Source organism: Nyctereutes procyonoides, unplaced genomic scaffold, assembly GCF_905146905.1.
Source record: "Nyctereutes procyonoides isolate TBG_1078 unplaced genomic scaffold, NYPRO_anot_genome, whole genome shotgun sequence".
NCBI lineage: Eukaryota > Metazoa > Chordata > Mammalia > Carnivora > Canidae > Nyctereutes > Nyctereutes procyonoides.
In genome coordinates, this window is record NW_026575145.1 from 2379957 (window position 1) to 2396965 (window position 17009).

Genomic DNA, 17009 nt, shown 5'->3' on the forward strand with positions numbered 1-17009 from the left:
CTTTAACCTTATTTTTTCCAATTGATTTCTTAATTTCTACATAAAGAACATTGTAGTTGTCAGATTTCATCCTAGAAATTTAATTATAGTATTGAAATATGAATGTAATAAAACTACATTTTTATATTTAAAAATGAATATTATGTCATGTCCCTTAAATGAAGTTTATATTCCTTTCTTAACAAAGTCACAGTTTGTGTCTTGAAAATTCATGTTTCTCATAATAGGACACTTTCCCCCAGGTAGTGATATATTAGCGTGACTATGACCAAACTGACAACTTTTCTGAGTCAGAACCACCTGTATTCAGTTCTGCTACACATAACACATTTGCTGGTTTAAGTCTAGAGAAGAACTTTTATCAAACAAATTTTGTTCTATTTTTACCTTAATTTTTTTTATAATTCTACTATAAAGAAAAACAAGTCTCATTATCAAAAATGTCCAATAATCAGGGCATGCTTTAGGTGAAATTGTTTTGATGAAATTGCAGTTACTGGAATTATACATAAGTTCTACTATTTAAACCAAAAGAACTTATTTTTTACAAACTGAAGAAAGATAATTTATTTTTATTTTTTTAGAAAGATCATTTAATTATCACATCAATATTTATCTAAACCTGACCTTCATATATTTTATCCGTTATACATCAAGTCTTTTAAACTCTACCAAATCACACATCTAACCTATGTTATTCAATGTAGTTTACACCATCGTGATCATAATCCATAATTAAAGTTATTACTAAGTAACTCCCTAAAACATAAAATAATACTTTCCTTCTTTTTTTTTTCTTTCTTTTTTATGAAGGCCTAGTGACACACAATATTACACTAGTTTCAGGTGCTCAGCACAGTGTTTGGAAAACTATACATTATGCTATATGCACCACAGTTGTGGCTCCGCTCCCATCTGTCACTATACGGTGCGATTACAGTACCATTGACTGTATTCCCTACGGTATACTTTTCATCCCTGTGATTTATCCATTCCAAAACTGGAGATCTGTGCCTCTCAATCCCCTTCACCTATTTTGCCCACCTACTATTCCTTCTCACAACCACCAGTTTGTTCTCTGTATTTATGGGTCTATTTCTGTTTTGGGTTCAGAGAAAAAACATCTTTACTCATGAACCTAAGATAAATGTGTTCTGCAAAGTTTAAAAATAAAAATGTTTCCTTGAGCATTCCCTAAGCTACTAGCACTTACCTTTCAAATGCCACGTATGTTACAAAAGCTGCAAAATATTCATGCAAGGGGTGGGAAAAGAAGAAAAACAAGACTCCCTTGAACATTTAGTCCCCTCTGTATGTCTTCTGGATATTATATTTATTCTTTCTTTCTCCTCATTTATTTTACTTTTTGAGTTTTTATTTTTAGAAACAGTAATTCTAAATATGTTAGTATGATAGGTGAAAATATAATAATAATGGATTTAAAGTTAAATGTAGAGATATTTAGCTACCTCATCGAATAATTTGGGATTAAACAGTGACTACAATGTTTAGAACAGATAGTACTCAATAAATATTAGTCATTTAATAATATCCTCATGTAATTCTAATATATTTTAAAAGGTTACATTGGGAATGTAAAGTTAAGTCACATAAAAGATATATGCTAATAGTTAAGACTGTGTAAAATGCTAGTATTTGTTTTCAACCCCTTCACTCAGTGTTTAGCTGTCACAGAAACTAAATTTTTTTCAGGGAGCTAAAAGACCTCCTTTTATTCAAAGTTCTATTCTAATATTTCTCTTAATTTTTCTGGGACTACATTTTTAACTGTAAGTCATAAAACCCTTAATATATTTAGAAAGTTTTAGGCTAGATTTTTCTTCTCTTTCTTCCATTTCTGTAGTCACTGAGCAAGAATGTTTTGTTTAGTTGTCACTGAAGACTTTGTTCTATGTGCTAATGTTCAGTTCTTATTTTTTTAAAAATCATCCTTGATTTATATTTACAAGGCATTTCATTTATATACTGGTGATATATTCCAGAGACTGCCAAATCTCCAGTTCACATCCCTACAGAGAGCAGTGGCTCATTAGGTAGATAAGAAAAGTAAATTTAGCAAACTGCATGAAAGACTAAAATTCACTGAGGCTGCGGACGAATTCAGTGCTGTCTTTACCTGAGAGTTGTTTTGTTCTTTTCTTTGTTTTGTAATCAGGTAACTTATGATAAGGAATGTAAATTAGGAAAACTACAGAGAATAAATTTCAAGACATTCAAAGCTAAATGCAGTAGTTCTCTAATGCTCCTTCTTGATATTAGTTTACTGTGTAAATTACAAACTTTGATTGCAAAAGGACAGTTAGGAATTTGAAATATTAACAAGTGCATTTTTAAAATTGTTGTAACCTCTTTTTTTTTAAATCAACTGCTCCATTATCATTTAAAGTTACAACAGAGGATGCTGAGGTTATGGTCCATGAATGTGAAGACAACCCCACAAACACATACTAGCACAAAATTAAAAAGATGGCAAATAAGCTTTGAATAGGTTTTTTTAAATCTAAGCAAAATGAATGTCCTTGGAAACCTAAGCTTTACATCAAATGGAGGTTGTAGTAGTGGAAGTGGGCAGGCAGAGGCGGTTGAGAGAGAAAAAGCATTGAGTTCCAAAGCCTTTATGTCAGGAATAAAAAACAGTGGAAGAAATTTCAATGCAAATACACAGAATCCCCCCCACAGGAGGAATATTTTATAAAGGTGAGAGAAGACCAAGAGTAAGTCCTAAACATTCCTGAGAAAGGCACCTATAACCCAGGTGAGTAGAAAGGCTATGCTCACCTCTCAGTGTGGAGTCCAGGAAGTATGCAAGACTGGCCTGGAAGCTCTAGGTCCTGGCCGGGTGAGTCCTGCCATATTGTGAGTAACACAATATGCTAGACTGAGTCAGTGTTTCAGGTACTGGAGTTTGGCTAGTCTTTTGCTTCATGGTGGCACTCAAGAAGCAGTTGGAATTTACCAAACCTCTGAAAATAGGGCAGACAGTGCTAAGACCCAAACAACCTGTGATTTGCCAAAGATGTAGCCTGAATAGAAATATTGACTCAGAGGCCAAGGCAGTTCTAAAGATATAAGCAAAAGATGCCAGCATAGGACAAGAAACACCAAGTTTAATTGACTAAGTCTGAGAGAAGATCAATAGGAAACAGGATAATCTAAGCAATAGGCATCCTCTACTACCATGCCAGGAGCACTTAAACTAGGGAATGGGCTTAATTACTTCCCCACGTAATACCCAATACTCCAAGTGATGGAGTTTAAAATCTGGGTTTATCAAGTTCAATTTTAGAAATATAAAGAACATTCAATTTCTAGGAAAAACAAATTATGAAATCTTCAGTTTCTCTAATTGCTAGTGAATGTAACTTTCTAATACTCCTCAATTATATGCTGTAACACTACTCTGAACCACACCCTTTGGAATCAGATTTCCGAGGTATTGTATAGTAGCTAGTTGTCCCCACATCATTTAATATAATATCAAAGGAATTTAAATCATGCAGAATCTCACTACCTAAGACAGCTGTTCTTATTTTGCATGACCTTTCAATGGATTTGTGTATTTTATACAGCCACAATCATATTGTTTACATTTTGCACTCTGCTACTTTAACTTTACATTATATCTTAGACATTTTCCATGTTTCTCCACAGTCTTAAAAACTATAACATTCATCATATTGGTAAACCATATTACTGAAATCAGGCTTTCCTAAAATAAGTTATTAACCAATTATTAACTGAGATCACTATTAAGTGGCACTTATTATTCTGTTTATGGATAAATTTGAAGTTAAAGTATACATGAATACATGCATTACCTATGTTAAATTATGAGAATATATTTGAAAGTCAAAAGATTTTAGCGTCATTATGGCTGTTATCGAATTTTACCAAATAAAATTACAATGAAATACAAGGCCATCCATACTGAAAGACAGCACTGCTGTAATTCCTCAATTCTATCTCCCAACTCCACCTTTCTAATGTTCCATATTTAGAATCCATTATATGGTGGTAATTAAAATGAACTTGCCAGCATTTAGACACTAGAGTAAGTTATTTAGCAAGTTATTTATTTAGTAAGTTATTTAGGATGACAATATTGTTTATCCAAATACAGACTTTGCTCTGTATGGATTTCTGTCAATCTGATTGCCACCACAGTTGGGTTATTGGCATTCTTTGAATACTGATTTAAACACAGATCTCTACATGCTTTCTAAAAAGCTTTTAATATTGCAACACGATATACACTGAGAGACAAAAGATACTATGTACTTGGCAATGACCTATCCTTTTTGTAACAATGGAAATGCAATGAAAAGCAGTAGGCTTTGCCCACATACCTCAGGACAACACAAAATCTTCAGTCAGTAGATAATGATGCAGTTTGTTGAAAGAGTAGTTACAAATCAATCTGCCAAAAGCTTCAGGCTAGCTTTCAAGAAAAGCTATGTAACTTTCTCTAAACATGATTCAATTAAGAAAAATTATCCAGCTTCCAAAGAGGAATGACACATAAAAAGTATTAAACAGCTGTATATCTAAAAATATATATATATACTGTCACTTCCAAAGGCATTGATATCTTGAGCAAAGTCTGAAAAAAAAGATGCTGTTGCAGAAATGTCTCTAATTCAGAAGATTTCATACTGAGTATGAAAAGAACAAGACTCCATTTTGTATCAATGAAGGAAGAAAGGGTATTAATTAAAAGATAAATATATGCTATTATTAGTGGGAAATAGAAATAAGGTAAATATAATGCCATGTTATTTATTAACCCTTTATCCCCTAAGAAATTAGTTATTAAAGTAATAATGCATCCTAAAAAGTCCATGTCACCTTTATTTGAGGTTATAAGACATCTGGATTTTAGCCCATCAAAATGGTATCTAGTTTAGATTCTGTAGGATAATAATATATGATTTAGGGTCTATATAGTATCCCTGGGTTTTTAATATCAGTTGCTGTTTTTACCAGCAATGTACCTGGTAAACATGAATGGAAGTTCCTGATAAAATGAGTGTATCAGTATCTCTCTTTTTTTTATTTTAGATTTTTCATTTATTTATTTGAGAGAGCGCATGCATGCATGTGCTCACAAGAGGGGGGAGTGGCAGAGGGAGAGGGAGAAGCAGACTCCCAGCTGAGATCACACCCTGAGCCGATGACAGACACTTAATAAACAGCCTCCCAGGCACCCCTATCAGTATCTTTCTTATAGGTTACATCAAAATAGATGGTATATGTCTTTCTTTTCTTTTTTTTAAGGTATTTTATTTATTTATTCATGAGAGACAGAGAGAGAGACAAAGGAGGCAGAGATACAGGCAGAGGGAGAAGCAGGCTTCCTGCAGGGAGCTCGATGTGGGACTCCACTCAGGACTCCAGGATCATGTATGGGCCAAAGGCAGGCACTTAACCACTGAGCTACCCAGGGATTCCCATAGGTGGTATATGTCTTATATTCAGTTAGTGTACTCTCTCTTCTCCTTTAGGTTCTTACTTACACAGTATCTTTCACTGGAGTTCTTTATCATGCTGAAAGAGGTTTATGTACAAAAAGAAAAGGAAAAGATAGCAGCTTCCCCTCCCCCAACCACATTTCAGAGTCCATTGCAGACTTCTACTTAAAGGAGCTAATTTTATTCCTTTAAAAAAAAGTGTTTTTTTTCCCTCCTGAAACCTTTTCAGTAATAGCCTTTTAGCTATCTTCTGTGGTAAAAACCGTAAACCACAGCTTTTAATAAAATACTTCATTGTAGGGTATTTCTAGGTTTTAAGGCCATCCCCTAATTCATTTGAAAGGAATGTATCTTCTAGGAAAAGTCAAAGTTAAGTGGAAATTTTTTTAAAAAACTTGAAATGGTAAGAATTTTTTAACACATTGCTTTCATATGAACATGAGTATGGGGTACTCTCACATTTGGGGTGCCACTTTCTCTGAGAATTTTATGATATTACCTCCAAACAGCCAACTAATGTTGCTTTTTTTGTTTTGTTTTGTTTTTAATGTTGCATTTTCTTTTGTGTATATGCAAACACTGCATTTAGTTTCACATTTTTATGTGTTGCACAGCTCACTGAGATACAATATGAAATATTTAATTGCTTATTCTTCAACTGCTGAAGTATATACTTTCATTACAGCTTTAAAATTAAAGACTTGGAATCAAAGTCATTGCTTTTTTAATACACATATGAAGTAATGTACTCTAGAGTTTGTAATAAGTAACAACATCACTGTATCTGCCAACTAAAATTACTTGAGTAGAGCATCTCATTATAACAACAGAATACCTACAATCCTCCCTTGTGATGTACTACAAATAGTGAGTGATTTTGAACTTATATTAACATCCAAAAAAGGATACATTGATTACACTTGCTTGTCTTTAAATAATAGTTAAATGTTAAATTATTCTGTATAGTATATATTTTTGTGAGTTTAAACTACTTTTATCTATCATCTGATATGATAGTACTTTGCTTTTAGCTTAAAATCTAAAAGCAGTGAAAGATTACATTCTATTATTTTTTAGAACACTTGGCCTCTAGAACTAATAGGAACTTTGTAGTCTAGTATCAAACTATGCATGACTAAAATACTTTCTATTAAATTAGGTCTTTTGTAAATTCAGTGACTGTATGTGGTATAGGTAAGTTGGATTGCCTACTGCACTGTTTGGAGGCCAGTTAAATATACAATGCATACTAGAATTTAATCTGACCACATCTTTATCAAACTAATGACCAGACATTGCAGGTATAAAAATTATTAAGAAATTGTTTCTGGCTTGTAATCTATATGCAGAAAAAATACTATAAGTATATTGTAACTAAATAAAGGCTCTGGTGAAAAAAAATAAAGAACAATAAATTCTGGAGAAGCAAGGAAAAAGTGATGAATGAAAGAGCTATTTTGGGTGTAACCAAATTTGCAGTTGCTACTCTCTGGCTACATGACCTTAGAAGAGTTATATTAAATTCTCTCTGCCTCATTTTCCTCATTTGTAAAACAAGCTCAGTATTAGTTCCTACTTACTGGGGTTGTGCTAGATTAAGTATAAGAAGTGCAATATAGTTAATATAGTGCTTGGTACATAGTAAGAACTGATAGATATAGTGGGGTTTTTGTTTTTATTATTTTTTTAACTTGACTTAAAGGTGCAAGTTAGGCAGTAATCAATGTAGAGGTGTTTGAAGAATCTACTAGTCTCAGTAAGGTGGTCTGAGCTGTGCCTTACCAAATGTTATCATCAGCATTTACATTGCCCTGTAGGGGCACCTGAGTGTCTCAGTAGGTTAAGCATCTGACTCTTGGTTTTAGCTCAGGTCATGATCTCAGGGTGATGAGGTCGAGCCCTAATGGGGCTCCCCTTTTATGAATCTGCAGGAGATTCCCTCTCCCTCTGCCTCTCTCTCTCTCTCTCTCAAAATACATAAACCATAGGGGTGCCTGTATGGTTTAGTCAGTTAAGCATCTGCCCTCAGCTCAGGTCAAGATCCCAGGGTCCTGGGATCGAACCCCACTGCCAGGCTCCCTGCTCAACAGGAAATCTGCTACTCCCTCTCCCTTTGCTCCTCCCTCTGCTCATGTTTTCTCTCTCAAATAAATAAATAAATAAATAAATAAATAAATAAATAAAATATTTTTTAAAGTTTAAAATTAAAAAAAATCTTTAAAAAATAACTAAATTGCCTTATAAAGGGAGAGGTAGTTTTTTGAAATTATATTTGTCAATCATATTAAAGCAGAAACACTGGTGCTTAAGACTTGGAATTTTGGTGGTTTTTAACAAGATTGTGCTGTGATTCTCCTGCATGTGAGAATAACTGACACAGAGTATCAAAAAACACAGCATATAAATCTCTGGTGACCATCAACAATCAGGACTCAGGAAAAGAAAAAGCAGCCCAGCAAGAGGAGGAGAAGCAGCCACAGATGTAGATGTAGGAAATAACCCAAGACCACACTGCCTTAGAGTCTAAGGCAATTCACTATTGCCTGTCTCTAACTTTTATTTTATGGTCTTCTCTTCGAAAAACAAAGAGAAATATTTCAGGCATACAAAAAAATTAATATCATCATGGGACACCTGGGTGGCTCAGGGCTGGGTGGCTGCCTTTGGCTTAGGTTGTGATCCTGGGATCCAGGTTCAAGTCCCACATCGGGCTCCTTCGAAGAGCCTGTTTCTCCCTCTGCCTGTGTCTCTGCCTCTCTCTCTTTCTGTGTCTCTCATGAATAAACAAACAAATCTTTAAAAAATTATATCATCATAATTTGTATATTTATCACCAATCTAAAGAAACAAACAAAAAATCATGAAAAAGAGTGAAGTCCTTTGTTTTCTTTCACTATTGCATCTTCTTTTAGTGCTTTCCTGACCCCCCCAACCAGTATTTTGAACTTAGTATTTACTATTTTCTGCATTTCTTTATACTCAATACATAGCTGTGCATCCCTCTTCAAAATGCATACTTTAAATTTAATTTTTATAATATGCCTGTCTCAAAATTAAGTTTAGTTTAATATTACTTTTGTGAAATTCGTCCATAATGATGCATGTAGCTTAGATTCATTTTTTCATACTATATTTGTAGTACTTTTTATGAAGAGTCTACAATTTTATTATTTTTATCTCTTACTGAGATTTAGATCATTTTCTGTGTTTTCCATGCCATGAATATTTCTGTTTCCATGTGTATAAATGCAAGAGTTTATCTATTCTCATTGTAATAGTTTTTTATTGCCAAATTGCTCTTCAGTACTCATCAAGACTATATTTTTAGAAGTCAATTTCCCACGGATGTCTTGCTTTTTTTTGCATATCATGTGTGCAGAAGCACTGTCTTTTTATTCCATCCTACTTTTTTTTTTAAACACCTGGGTTTTCTTTTTTTTTAATTTTTATTTATTTACGATAGTCACAGAGAGACAGAGAGAGAGAGAGAGAGAGAGGCAGAGACACAGGCAGATTGAGAAGCAGGCTCCATGCACCGGGAGCCCGACGTGGGATTCGATCCTGGGTCTCCAGGATCGCGCCCTGGGCCAAAGGCAGGCGCCAAACCACTGCGCCACCCAGGGATCCCTCCATCCTACTTTTGACGGTCATTTGTATAGCAAGCATCCTTGGAAAACAGAGATATTATCTCCCTCTGGAGCAGAGGAAGGTCTGTTTAATGTCCAGTATAATAAATATAATGTTTCCTTTTTGGTAATGGTTGAGCAGATTTTGTTACTGTCAGTAATAAAATACTGAGGTTTATTTTCTTAAGTTTTTATTTAAATTCTAGTTAGTTAACATACAGTATAGTAACTAGTTTCAGGTATATGATATAGTGATTCCACACTTTGATACAACACCCAGTGCTCATCACAAGTGCCCTCCTTAATCCCCATCCAACTAGTTAACCCCCCCCCCCAACTGGTAGCCATCAGTTTGCTGGTAGGCATCAGTTTGTTCTCTGTATTAGGAGTCTATTTCTTGGTTTGAAGCTAGAGAGTATTATGCTAGGTGAAGTAAGTCAGTAAGAGAAAGACAAATACCATATAATATCTCTCATATGTGGAAATTAAGAAACAAAACAAACAAGCAAAAGGGGAAAAAGAGAGAGAGAGAGAGAGACACTAAGCTCAGCATCCCTCAGATGTGATACAAACCAAAGGCATGTGCAAAATCCACCTGGGTCCTTCTTCATCCCCTGTGAGACTCTGGACACAAGGGAAACAATGTGAAGGCACAGCCTATGCTATATGGTATGTCCTGAGTCTTTCCCTTTGACCCAGTTGTCTCTAGTCTTCTGCTTGTATCTGTAATACTGTTGCAGGCTAACTTCTTAGCTTCTTAAGTGGAGTCAAATCTTAACCCATCCTTCCACTCCTCTCACCCTCTCTGTTCTTGACATGTATAAAAATTCTCATTGTTTTATATCTACATAAAACTTTAATATTGCTATTTTATAAGTTTTTGTCTATCTTATAGTGGGAAATGGTGTTATGATTTTAATTTTCATTTTCTTGATACATGGTGATACTGAGCCTTTTCTTTAATTAGTTATTTGGATTTCTGCATCTATGGAATACCTGTTCTTATTAGTGTGAAATCAAAACCCAAGGTCAAGGGATCATCTCCACTTTAATCTGTGACACCAAAGGGTTTTATAGTGAAAGTAAAAGTGAACCATATTGCTTATGTGCTTAGGAGCATATCAAAACCAAAAGTATATCTCTTCTAAAGGAATATAACTGTGTCTTACATGGTAAAGACCCCTCCCCAGACTAAAAATCACGGTATTTTTGGTCACATGATCAACACATAGTTAATTAAACAAGGAAACAGAGAAGTGCCAAGAACAAAGATACTATAGACTTCACATATAAAAATATTATAAAGCAACTATACTTACACTACTTATGTGAATAAAAGAAAACTGAAGATGTATGCAAATAAAATAAAATTATGAAGTGGCTCAATACATTTTTTAAAAGATTTTATTCATTTTTTTCATGAGACACACACACACACAGAGGCAGAGACACAGGCAGAGGAAGAAGCAGGCTCCATGCAGGGAGCCTGATATGGGACTCCATCACGGGACTCCAGGATCACACCATGGGCCGAAGGCAGGCACCAAACCACTGAACCACTCAGGAATCCCCAGGCTCAATACATTTTTTTAAAGACTTCATTTCCTTAGAGTAGTTGTAGGTTCATAGTAATACTGAGCAGAAAGTACAATGATTTCCCATAAACCCCCAGCTCCGGCAGATGCATGGCCTCCACAAGTAACAACATTCCTAAACAAAGTGATCCATTTGTTACAATTGATGAACCTGCACTGATCCATCATTGTCAGCCAAAGTCCATAATTTACATTAGGGTTCACTCTTGGTGTTGTACATTCTGTGGGTTTATAATAACATGTATCCACCATTGTATCATCCTACAGAGTAGTTTCACTGTCCCAAAAGTCTCTGTGCTCAGCTTATATATTTCTCCCTCCCCCCAACTCCTGGTAAACAATGATCTTTTTACTATCTCCAAAGTTTTACCTTTTTTGGAATGTCATATAGTTGGAATCATAGAGTATATAGCTTTTTCAGGCTGGTTTCTTTCACTTAGTGTATGCTTTTAAGTTTCCTCTATTTCTTTTCGTGTCTTAATAGTTCATTTCTTTTTGGCACAGGTTTATTTGACCCATTGTCTGGTTTATTTGTCCATTCATCCACTAAAGGACAACTTGGTAGCTTCCAGGTTTTGCCCATTATGAATAAAGCTGCTATAGACATCCATGCACGGGCAGATTTTTGTGTCAACATAAGTTGTCAGGCCCCTTGAGTAAGTAAATACCAAGGGACACAGTATTGGCATTTGGTATTGCCAGTGTTCTGGATTTTAACTATTTTAATAGATATGCAGTGACATCTTATTGTTTTAAATGCATTTTTATGATGACATACAAGTGGAGCATCTTTCTGTCAAATTCCATGGTTCATTTTTTAACTGGGTTCTTTGTTTTCTTATTGTTGAATTTTGAGAGATCTTTATATATTCTGGATGTGCCTTTTGCAAATATATTCTCCCAATCTGTGCTTCTCTTTCAATTGTCTTGAAATTTTTAATTCAAAGAAGTCCAGCTTCTCAGTTATTTCTTTCATGGGTTGTATTTTTGATATTGTATCTAAAAAGTCATTGCCAAGCCCCCAGTCATTTAGCTTTCCTTTTATGTTATCTTCTAGTAGTTTTGTAGTCTTATGTTCTACACGTAGGTCTGTGATCATTTCCAATTAAGTGTCATGAGAAGTATAAAATTTGTATGTAGATTCAACATTTTGCATGTGGATGCCTAGTGTTTCATTGCAGTTTGCTGGAAATACTATTTTTGTTCCACTGTATTATCTTTTTTCATTTATCAAAGATCAGTTGACTATAAAGAAGATATAAAGGTATATATACATATTATTCAGCTATAAAAAAGAATGAACTCTTGCCATTTATAATGAAATGGATAGAGATAAAGAATATTATGCTAAGCAAAATAAGTCAGTTAAAGAAAGACAAATACCCTATGATATCATTCATATGGATTTTAAGAGCCAAAACAAATGAGCAAAGGGGTAAAAGAGAGAGGCAAACCAAGAAACAGACTCTTAAGTGTAGAGAACAACCTGATGGTTACCATGAAGAGGTGGGTGGGAGGATGGGTTAAATAGGTAGTGGGATAAAGGAGCACACTTCCTGTGATGAGCACTGAGTAATGTATGGAAATGTTGAATTACTATATTGTACATTTGTAACTAATATTACACTGTATGTTAACAAACTGGAATTTAAATAAAAACTTAAAAAAAAGAATATCTGGGTGGCTCAGTGGTTGACCATCTGCTTTTGGCTCAGGTTGTGATCCCGTGTTCCTGAGATTAAGTTCCATATCAGGCTCCCCGCAGGGCGCCTGCTTCTCCCTTTGCCTATGTCTCTGCTTTTCTCTCTGTGTCCCTCATGAATAAATAAATAAAATCTTTAAAAAGTAAAAAAGTAGTTAAGCATCTATCTTCACACAGAAAATTGAGACTGCAGTTCAAACTATTATTTTTTTTAAATAAACTATTGTTTTGTCCTCTATTAATATTAAATATTAATTAAATCTGTTTAAGCCAGCCAAACAAGTCTGTGATAATTTAATAATTATCTGCAACCATCTATAAAATTTGTTTGCTTATTTTAGAAACTTGAACTTTAATAAAATGTATTCATATAATAAAATATCACTTTGTTACTGAATAAAATGTCAGAATGCTTTTTTGCCCATTTTGTTAGAAAACAGAAAGTATCACTGAAGAAAATATTGGGAATATTATCACATAATTCCTTTGATTTCAGGCTGGACAGCAGCGTTGGTGGGAACAAGAGATTAAAATAAATGGAAATATTCAAAAAGGAGAACTAATTACATATAACTTGACTGAGCTGATTAAACCAGAAGCCTATGAAGTCCGACTAACTCCTCTCACCAAATTTGGTGAAGGAGATTCAACAATTCGTGTCATTAAATACAGTGGTAAGTAGTCTTTTATTTTAAAGTATTTATTTGGATATTAAATGATCTGAAATATGTGCATTGCAATTATTTAATAAAGTTAGATAAAAGCTAAAATTCAAATTTAGCATAATGATCTTCTGGATCATCAGCCAAGACCAAAAAAAAAAAAAAAAAACCCAAAAACAAACCCAGGAAACTTAATCATCATCAATTGTAATATTTGCTGTAAATGTAAGATGTTTTAGTTAACATTGAATCTATGTCATAATGTCAACAATAAGTTGACATAAATTATGATACAGTAATTTTGCATTTCTTTTTTAAATTCTTGATGTCTTTAAAATTTATGATTAAAAAGTTAGCAAATGTTATCAAAGCTTGTTTTTTAATTGATAGACGATGTTCTTTTTTCTTTTTTTCTTTTCTTTTCTTTCCTTTTCTTATTTATTTTATTTTTTAATGAATTTATTTTTTATTGGTGTTCAATTTACCAACATACAGAATAACACCCAGTGCTCATCCCGTCAAGTGCCCCCTTCAGTGCCCGTCACCCATTCACCCCCACCCCCCGCCCTCCTCCCCTTCCACCACCCCTACGACAAATACCCACCATTTGCTTCAACATGGATGGAACTGGAAGGTATTATGCTGAATGAAGTAAGTCAATCGGAGGAGGACAAACATTATATGTTCTCATTCATTTGGGAATATAAATAATAGTGAAAGGGAATATAAGGGAAGGGAGAAGAAATGTGTGGGAAATATCAGATAGACTTGATGTTCTAAAGCAGTTTTAGATTTACAAGAAATTGAGCAGCAAGTAGGAAGAGCTTCCATATATGTCCTTTCCCCTCAACACAGTTTCCCATATTATTAACATCTTTCTTTAGCAAAATTTCATGTAAAATATTGAATCTAAATACAAACTTGATGCATTTTATGATATTACCTGAAAATTGAACACAGACCTAATTATAAAACATGAAACTACAAAACTACTAGAAGATAAGGAATATTGACATATTGTTATTAAAAAAACTAGTTTACATTAGTGTTTATTACTGTGTTGTACAGTTATATGAATTGTGATAAGTTGATAATATTACTTATTCACCACTACAGTAACATACAGAATAGTTTCATTGCCCTAAAAGTCACCTGCTCCACTTATCCATCCTTATCTCCTCCCCCCCGACAACCATTGATCTTTTTATTTCTATAGTTTTGCTTTTTCTAGAATATTGTACAGTTGGAATAATTCAACATATAGCTTTTTCAAACTAACTTACTTAATTTAGCAATATGCCTTTAAGGTTTTTCCACATCTGAGGCTTAATGGTGCGTTTTTTTTTTTTTTATTCTTTGATATCCTATTGCATGGATGTATTGCAACCTGTTGAAGTACATCTTAGTTTATTTTTTTCGTCATTTTTTCTTTTGGATTGCTAATGTAAAAAATATACAAATGTATGTGGGTGTGTTTGTGTGAATGTTAGTGAAAAAGATTAATATTTTATCAATTGAAATTTATGTAATTTTTTAGTTGAAATTTACGATATTCAGGGACTACTTCTAGAATTGTCAATATATTTTTCAGGGTTGAATGGATCACTGGCAAAATATTTCATATTTATTTCATTACTTTGGTAAAATATTATTCTCTTTATCATGGATTACTAGGGCTTGAATTTAAAAAAAATAAATAATAGAATGTAGTTTTTGTGGTTGGAGTTCTCCAGTTTAGCATTAAGCATGATTTTCCTACTTAAGAGGGAAACTGAATACTATAAAATAAAAAATACAGTGAAATATCAAAATCTCATTGCAGTCATTTTTCATATGAAATCATTTTTTCACTCTCTTCTCATCGATTAGATATATTCAATTTTCATTAACAAGAAAGTATACAATGTAGCATAGAATATCAATAGGAAATTATGGATGTAAAAGCATCAGAATAACTTTTTCTTGAATATGGTCCTTTAAAAATATACATTTTTAAAAACATTAGAATCACTGCACATCTTTTCTTGAAAGTGGTTCTGTAAAAATATATCTTTTTAATAATATAAATATTAATATTCAATAGCAATAAATAAAATTTAATCCAATGACAATTGTTATCCTGTAACTACTTCCATGATTCTATTGGGCACACAATTAGATAGCATCTCAATATATTTTTTTCTAAAGTTTTGGTTTATGTTTTATAAAATATGAATTATTATCTCCTTTTATCTAAGTTTTATGCTACCTGTCCCTAAGTTATATAGCTGTAGACAATTCAATATGAAGGAGCATTAGAAACAATGCACTAATATCCATTCATTTAAAAAAGGAGATATTAGGACCCAGAAACTTTCAGTATCCTTCTGAGTTAAACAACTATGAAATGACAAACTCTGAAAAGAACTAAGGCTAGTTCACCATTTCATGGCAGAGCATCCATATTCCTTTGCTAAGTTTAGAAATTATATGACTTTTCTTAAAGAGAAATAGAGAAAAAATCTTTATAAGCTCAGTAGTTTTATTGAAAACTCTGAGGCAACAGAGTAAAATGAAAAATAATTATGGAAAATAGATGTTATGATAATTTCAACTTTAGCTTTATTCCTAGGCATACTTACTAAAATCTTAAATATTTTATTTTATTTTTCTAAAGATTTATTTATTTATTTATTTATTCATAAGAGACAGAGAGAGACAGAGAGAGAGAGAGAGAGAGGCAGAGACATAGGCAGAGAGAAGCAGGCTCCATGCAGGGAGCCCAATCCCAGGACTTCAGGATCACGCCCTGTTCCGAAGGTAAGTGCTCAACCACTGAGCCATCCAGGTGTCCCATATCTTAAATATTTTAGTTAAATTTTCTTCACTATAATATAGATTTAGGTAAAGTTTATGTAAATGGTATCTAAATGTTTACAAAAAATACACACAAAACTTCAATTAATAAAAGGAAAAATGGGGATCCCAGGGTGGCTCAGTGGTTTAGTGCCTGCCTTCAGCCCAGGGTATGATCCTGGGGTCCCAGGATCGAGTCCCCACATCAGGCTCCCTGCATGGAGCCTGCTTCTCTCTCTGCCAGTGTCTCTGCCTCTCTCTCTCTCTCTGTGTCTCTCATGAATAAATAAATAAAATCTTAAAAAAAAAACAGGAAAAATGGGCTCACTGCAATATTTAGAATTTAGAACAGCAAATTTTCACAAGGTTAAATCTAATTATAGTGAATTTGATGACTAGTTATATTGTAGCAGAAGACTCAAGTAATACTCAGTCTGGACAGAGATTAACTGTTAGGTATGACATTCTTTTTTAGAACTAAGTCATAATTCAAAGATGCTTACTTCTTTGTGAGGTAATACATAGTCAATTTTATAATCTCATATGATTTTGATTATGAAATTATTTTCATTTTTACTAATTAATTTTCAAATTATAATATATTGATATTTTGCAAGTAAAAGAATTATTATTTTTTCTCCATTTCAATGGAACTAATAATATATAGTCCCCTTTCTATTTACCTATTCATAATTTGCAATAGGGAAACAGAATCAGGAAAAAAATAGTAGATATAGTCTATCTTTCATACAAAATAGTAAAAATATTTGATTGAAAAACTAACTCACTTCATTAAAATTGGTTTCAATGTAATGATGTGACAATTATTATGAACATGCTTTGTACATGTGTATGTATTTTTTACCATCTACCATACTTTACTTGTAACGTCCAAGTTTAACAAAAGTGGTTAATGGTAAACAGTAGGAATTAACAACAGACCAGAGAAACTTCTGCAAGTTAGATTAATCGCCTATTGCAATTTGGAGACTACAGCAATGCTTTACTTCATCCGGAATGAAATTTTCTCTCAAAGTGCTCAATAACTAATCAATATACACAGTTACCATTTTGTCCGTTAGATTAGATATATTTTGTAG

The 17009-nt window shown here is 33.3% G+C and overlaps 1 protein-coding gene across 1 annotated transcript in view; it reads left to right on the forward strand.

The window, feature by feature from the left end:
- MDGA2 (MAM domain containing glycosylphosphatidylinositol anchor 2) overlaps nt 1-17009 on the forward strand; it is a 788050-nt gene that overhangs the window by 725734 nt on the left and 45307 nt on the right. Inside the window, exon 13 of the mRNA XM_055309044.1 lies at nt 12909-13086. Coding sequence (XP_055165019.1) covers nt 12909-13086 — 178 coding nt within the window. The remainder of the gene's footprint in view (nt 1-12908; nt 13087-17009) is intronic.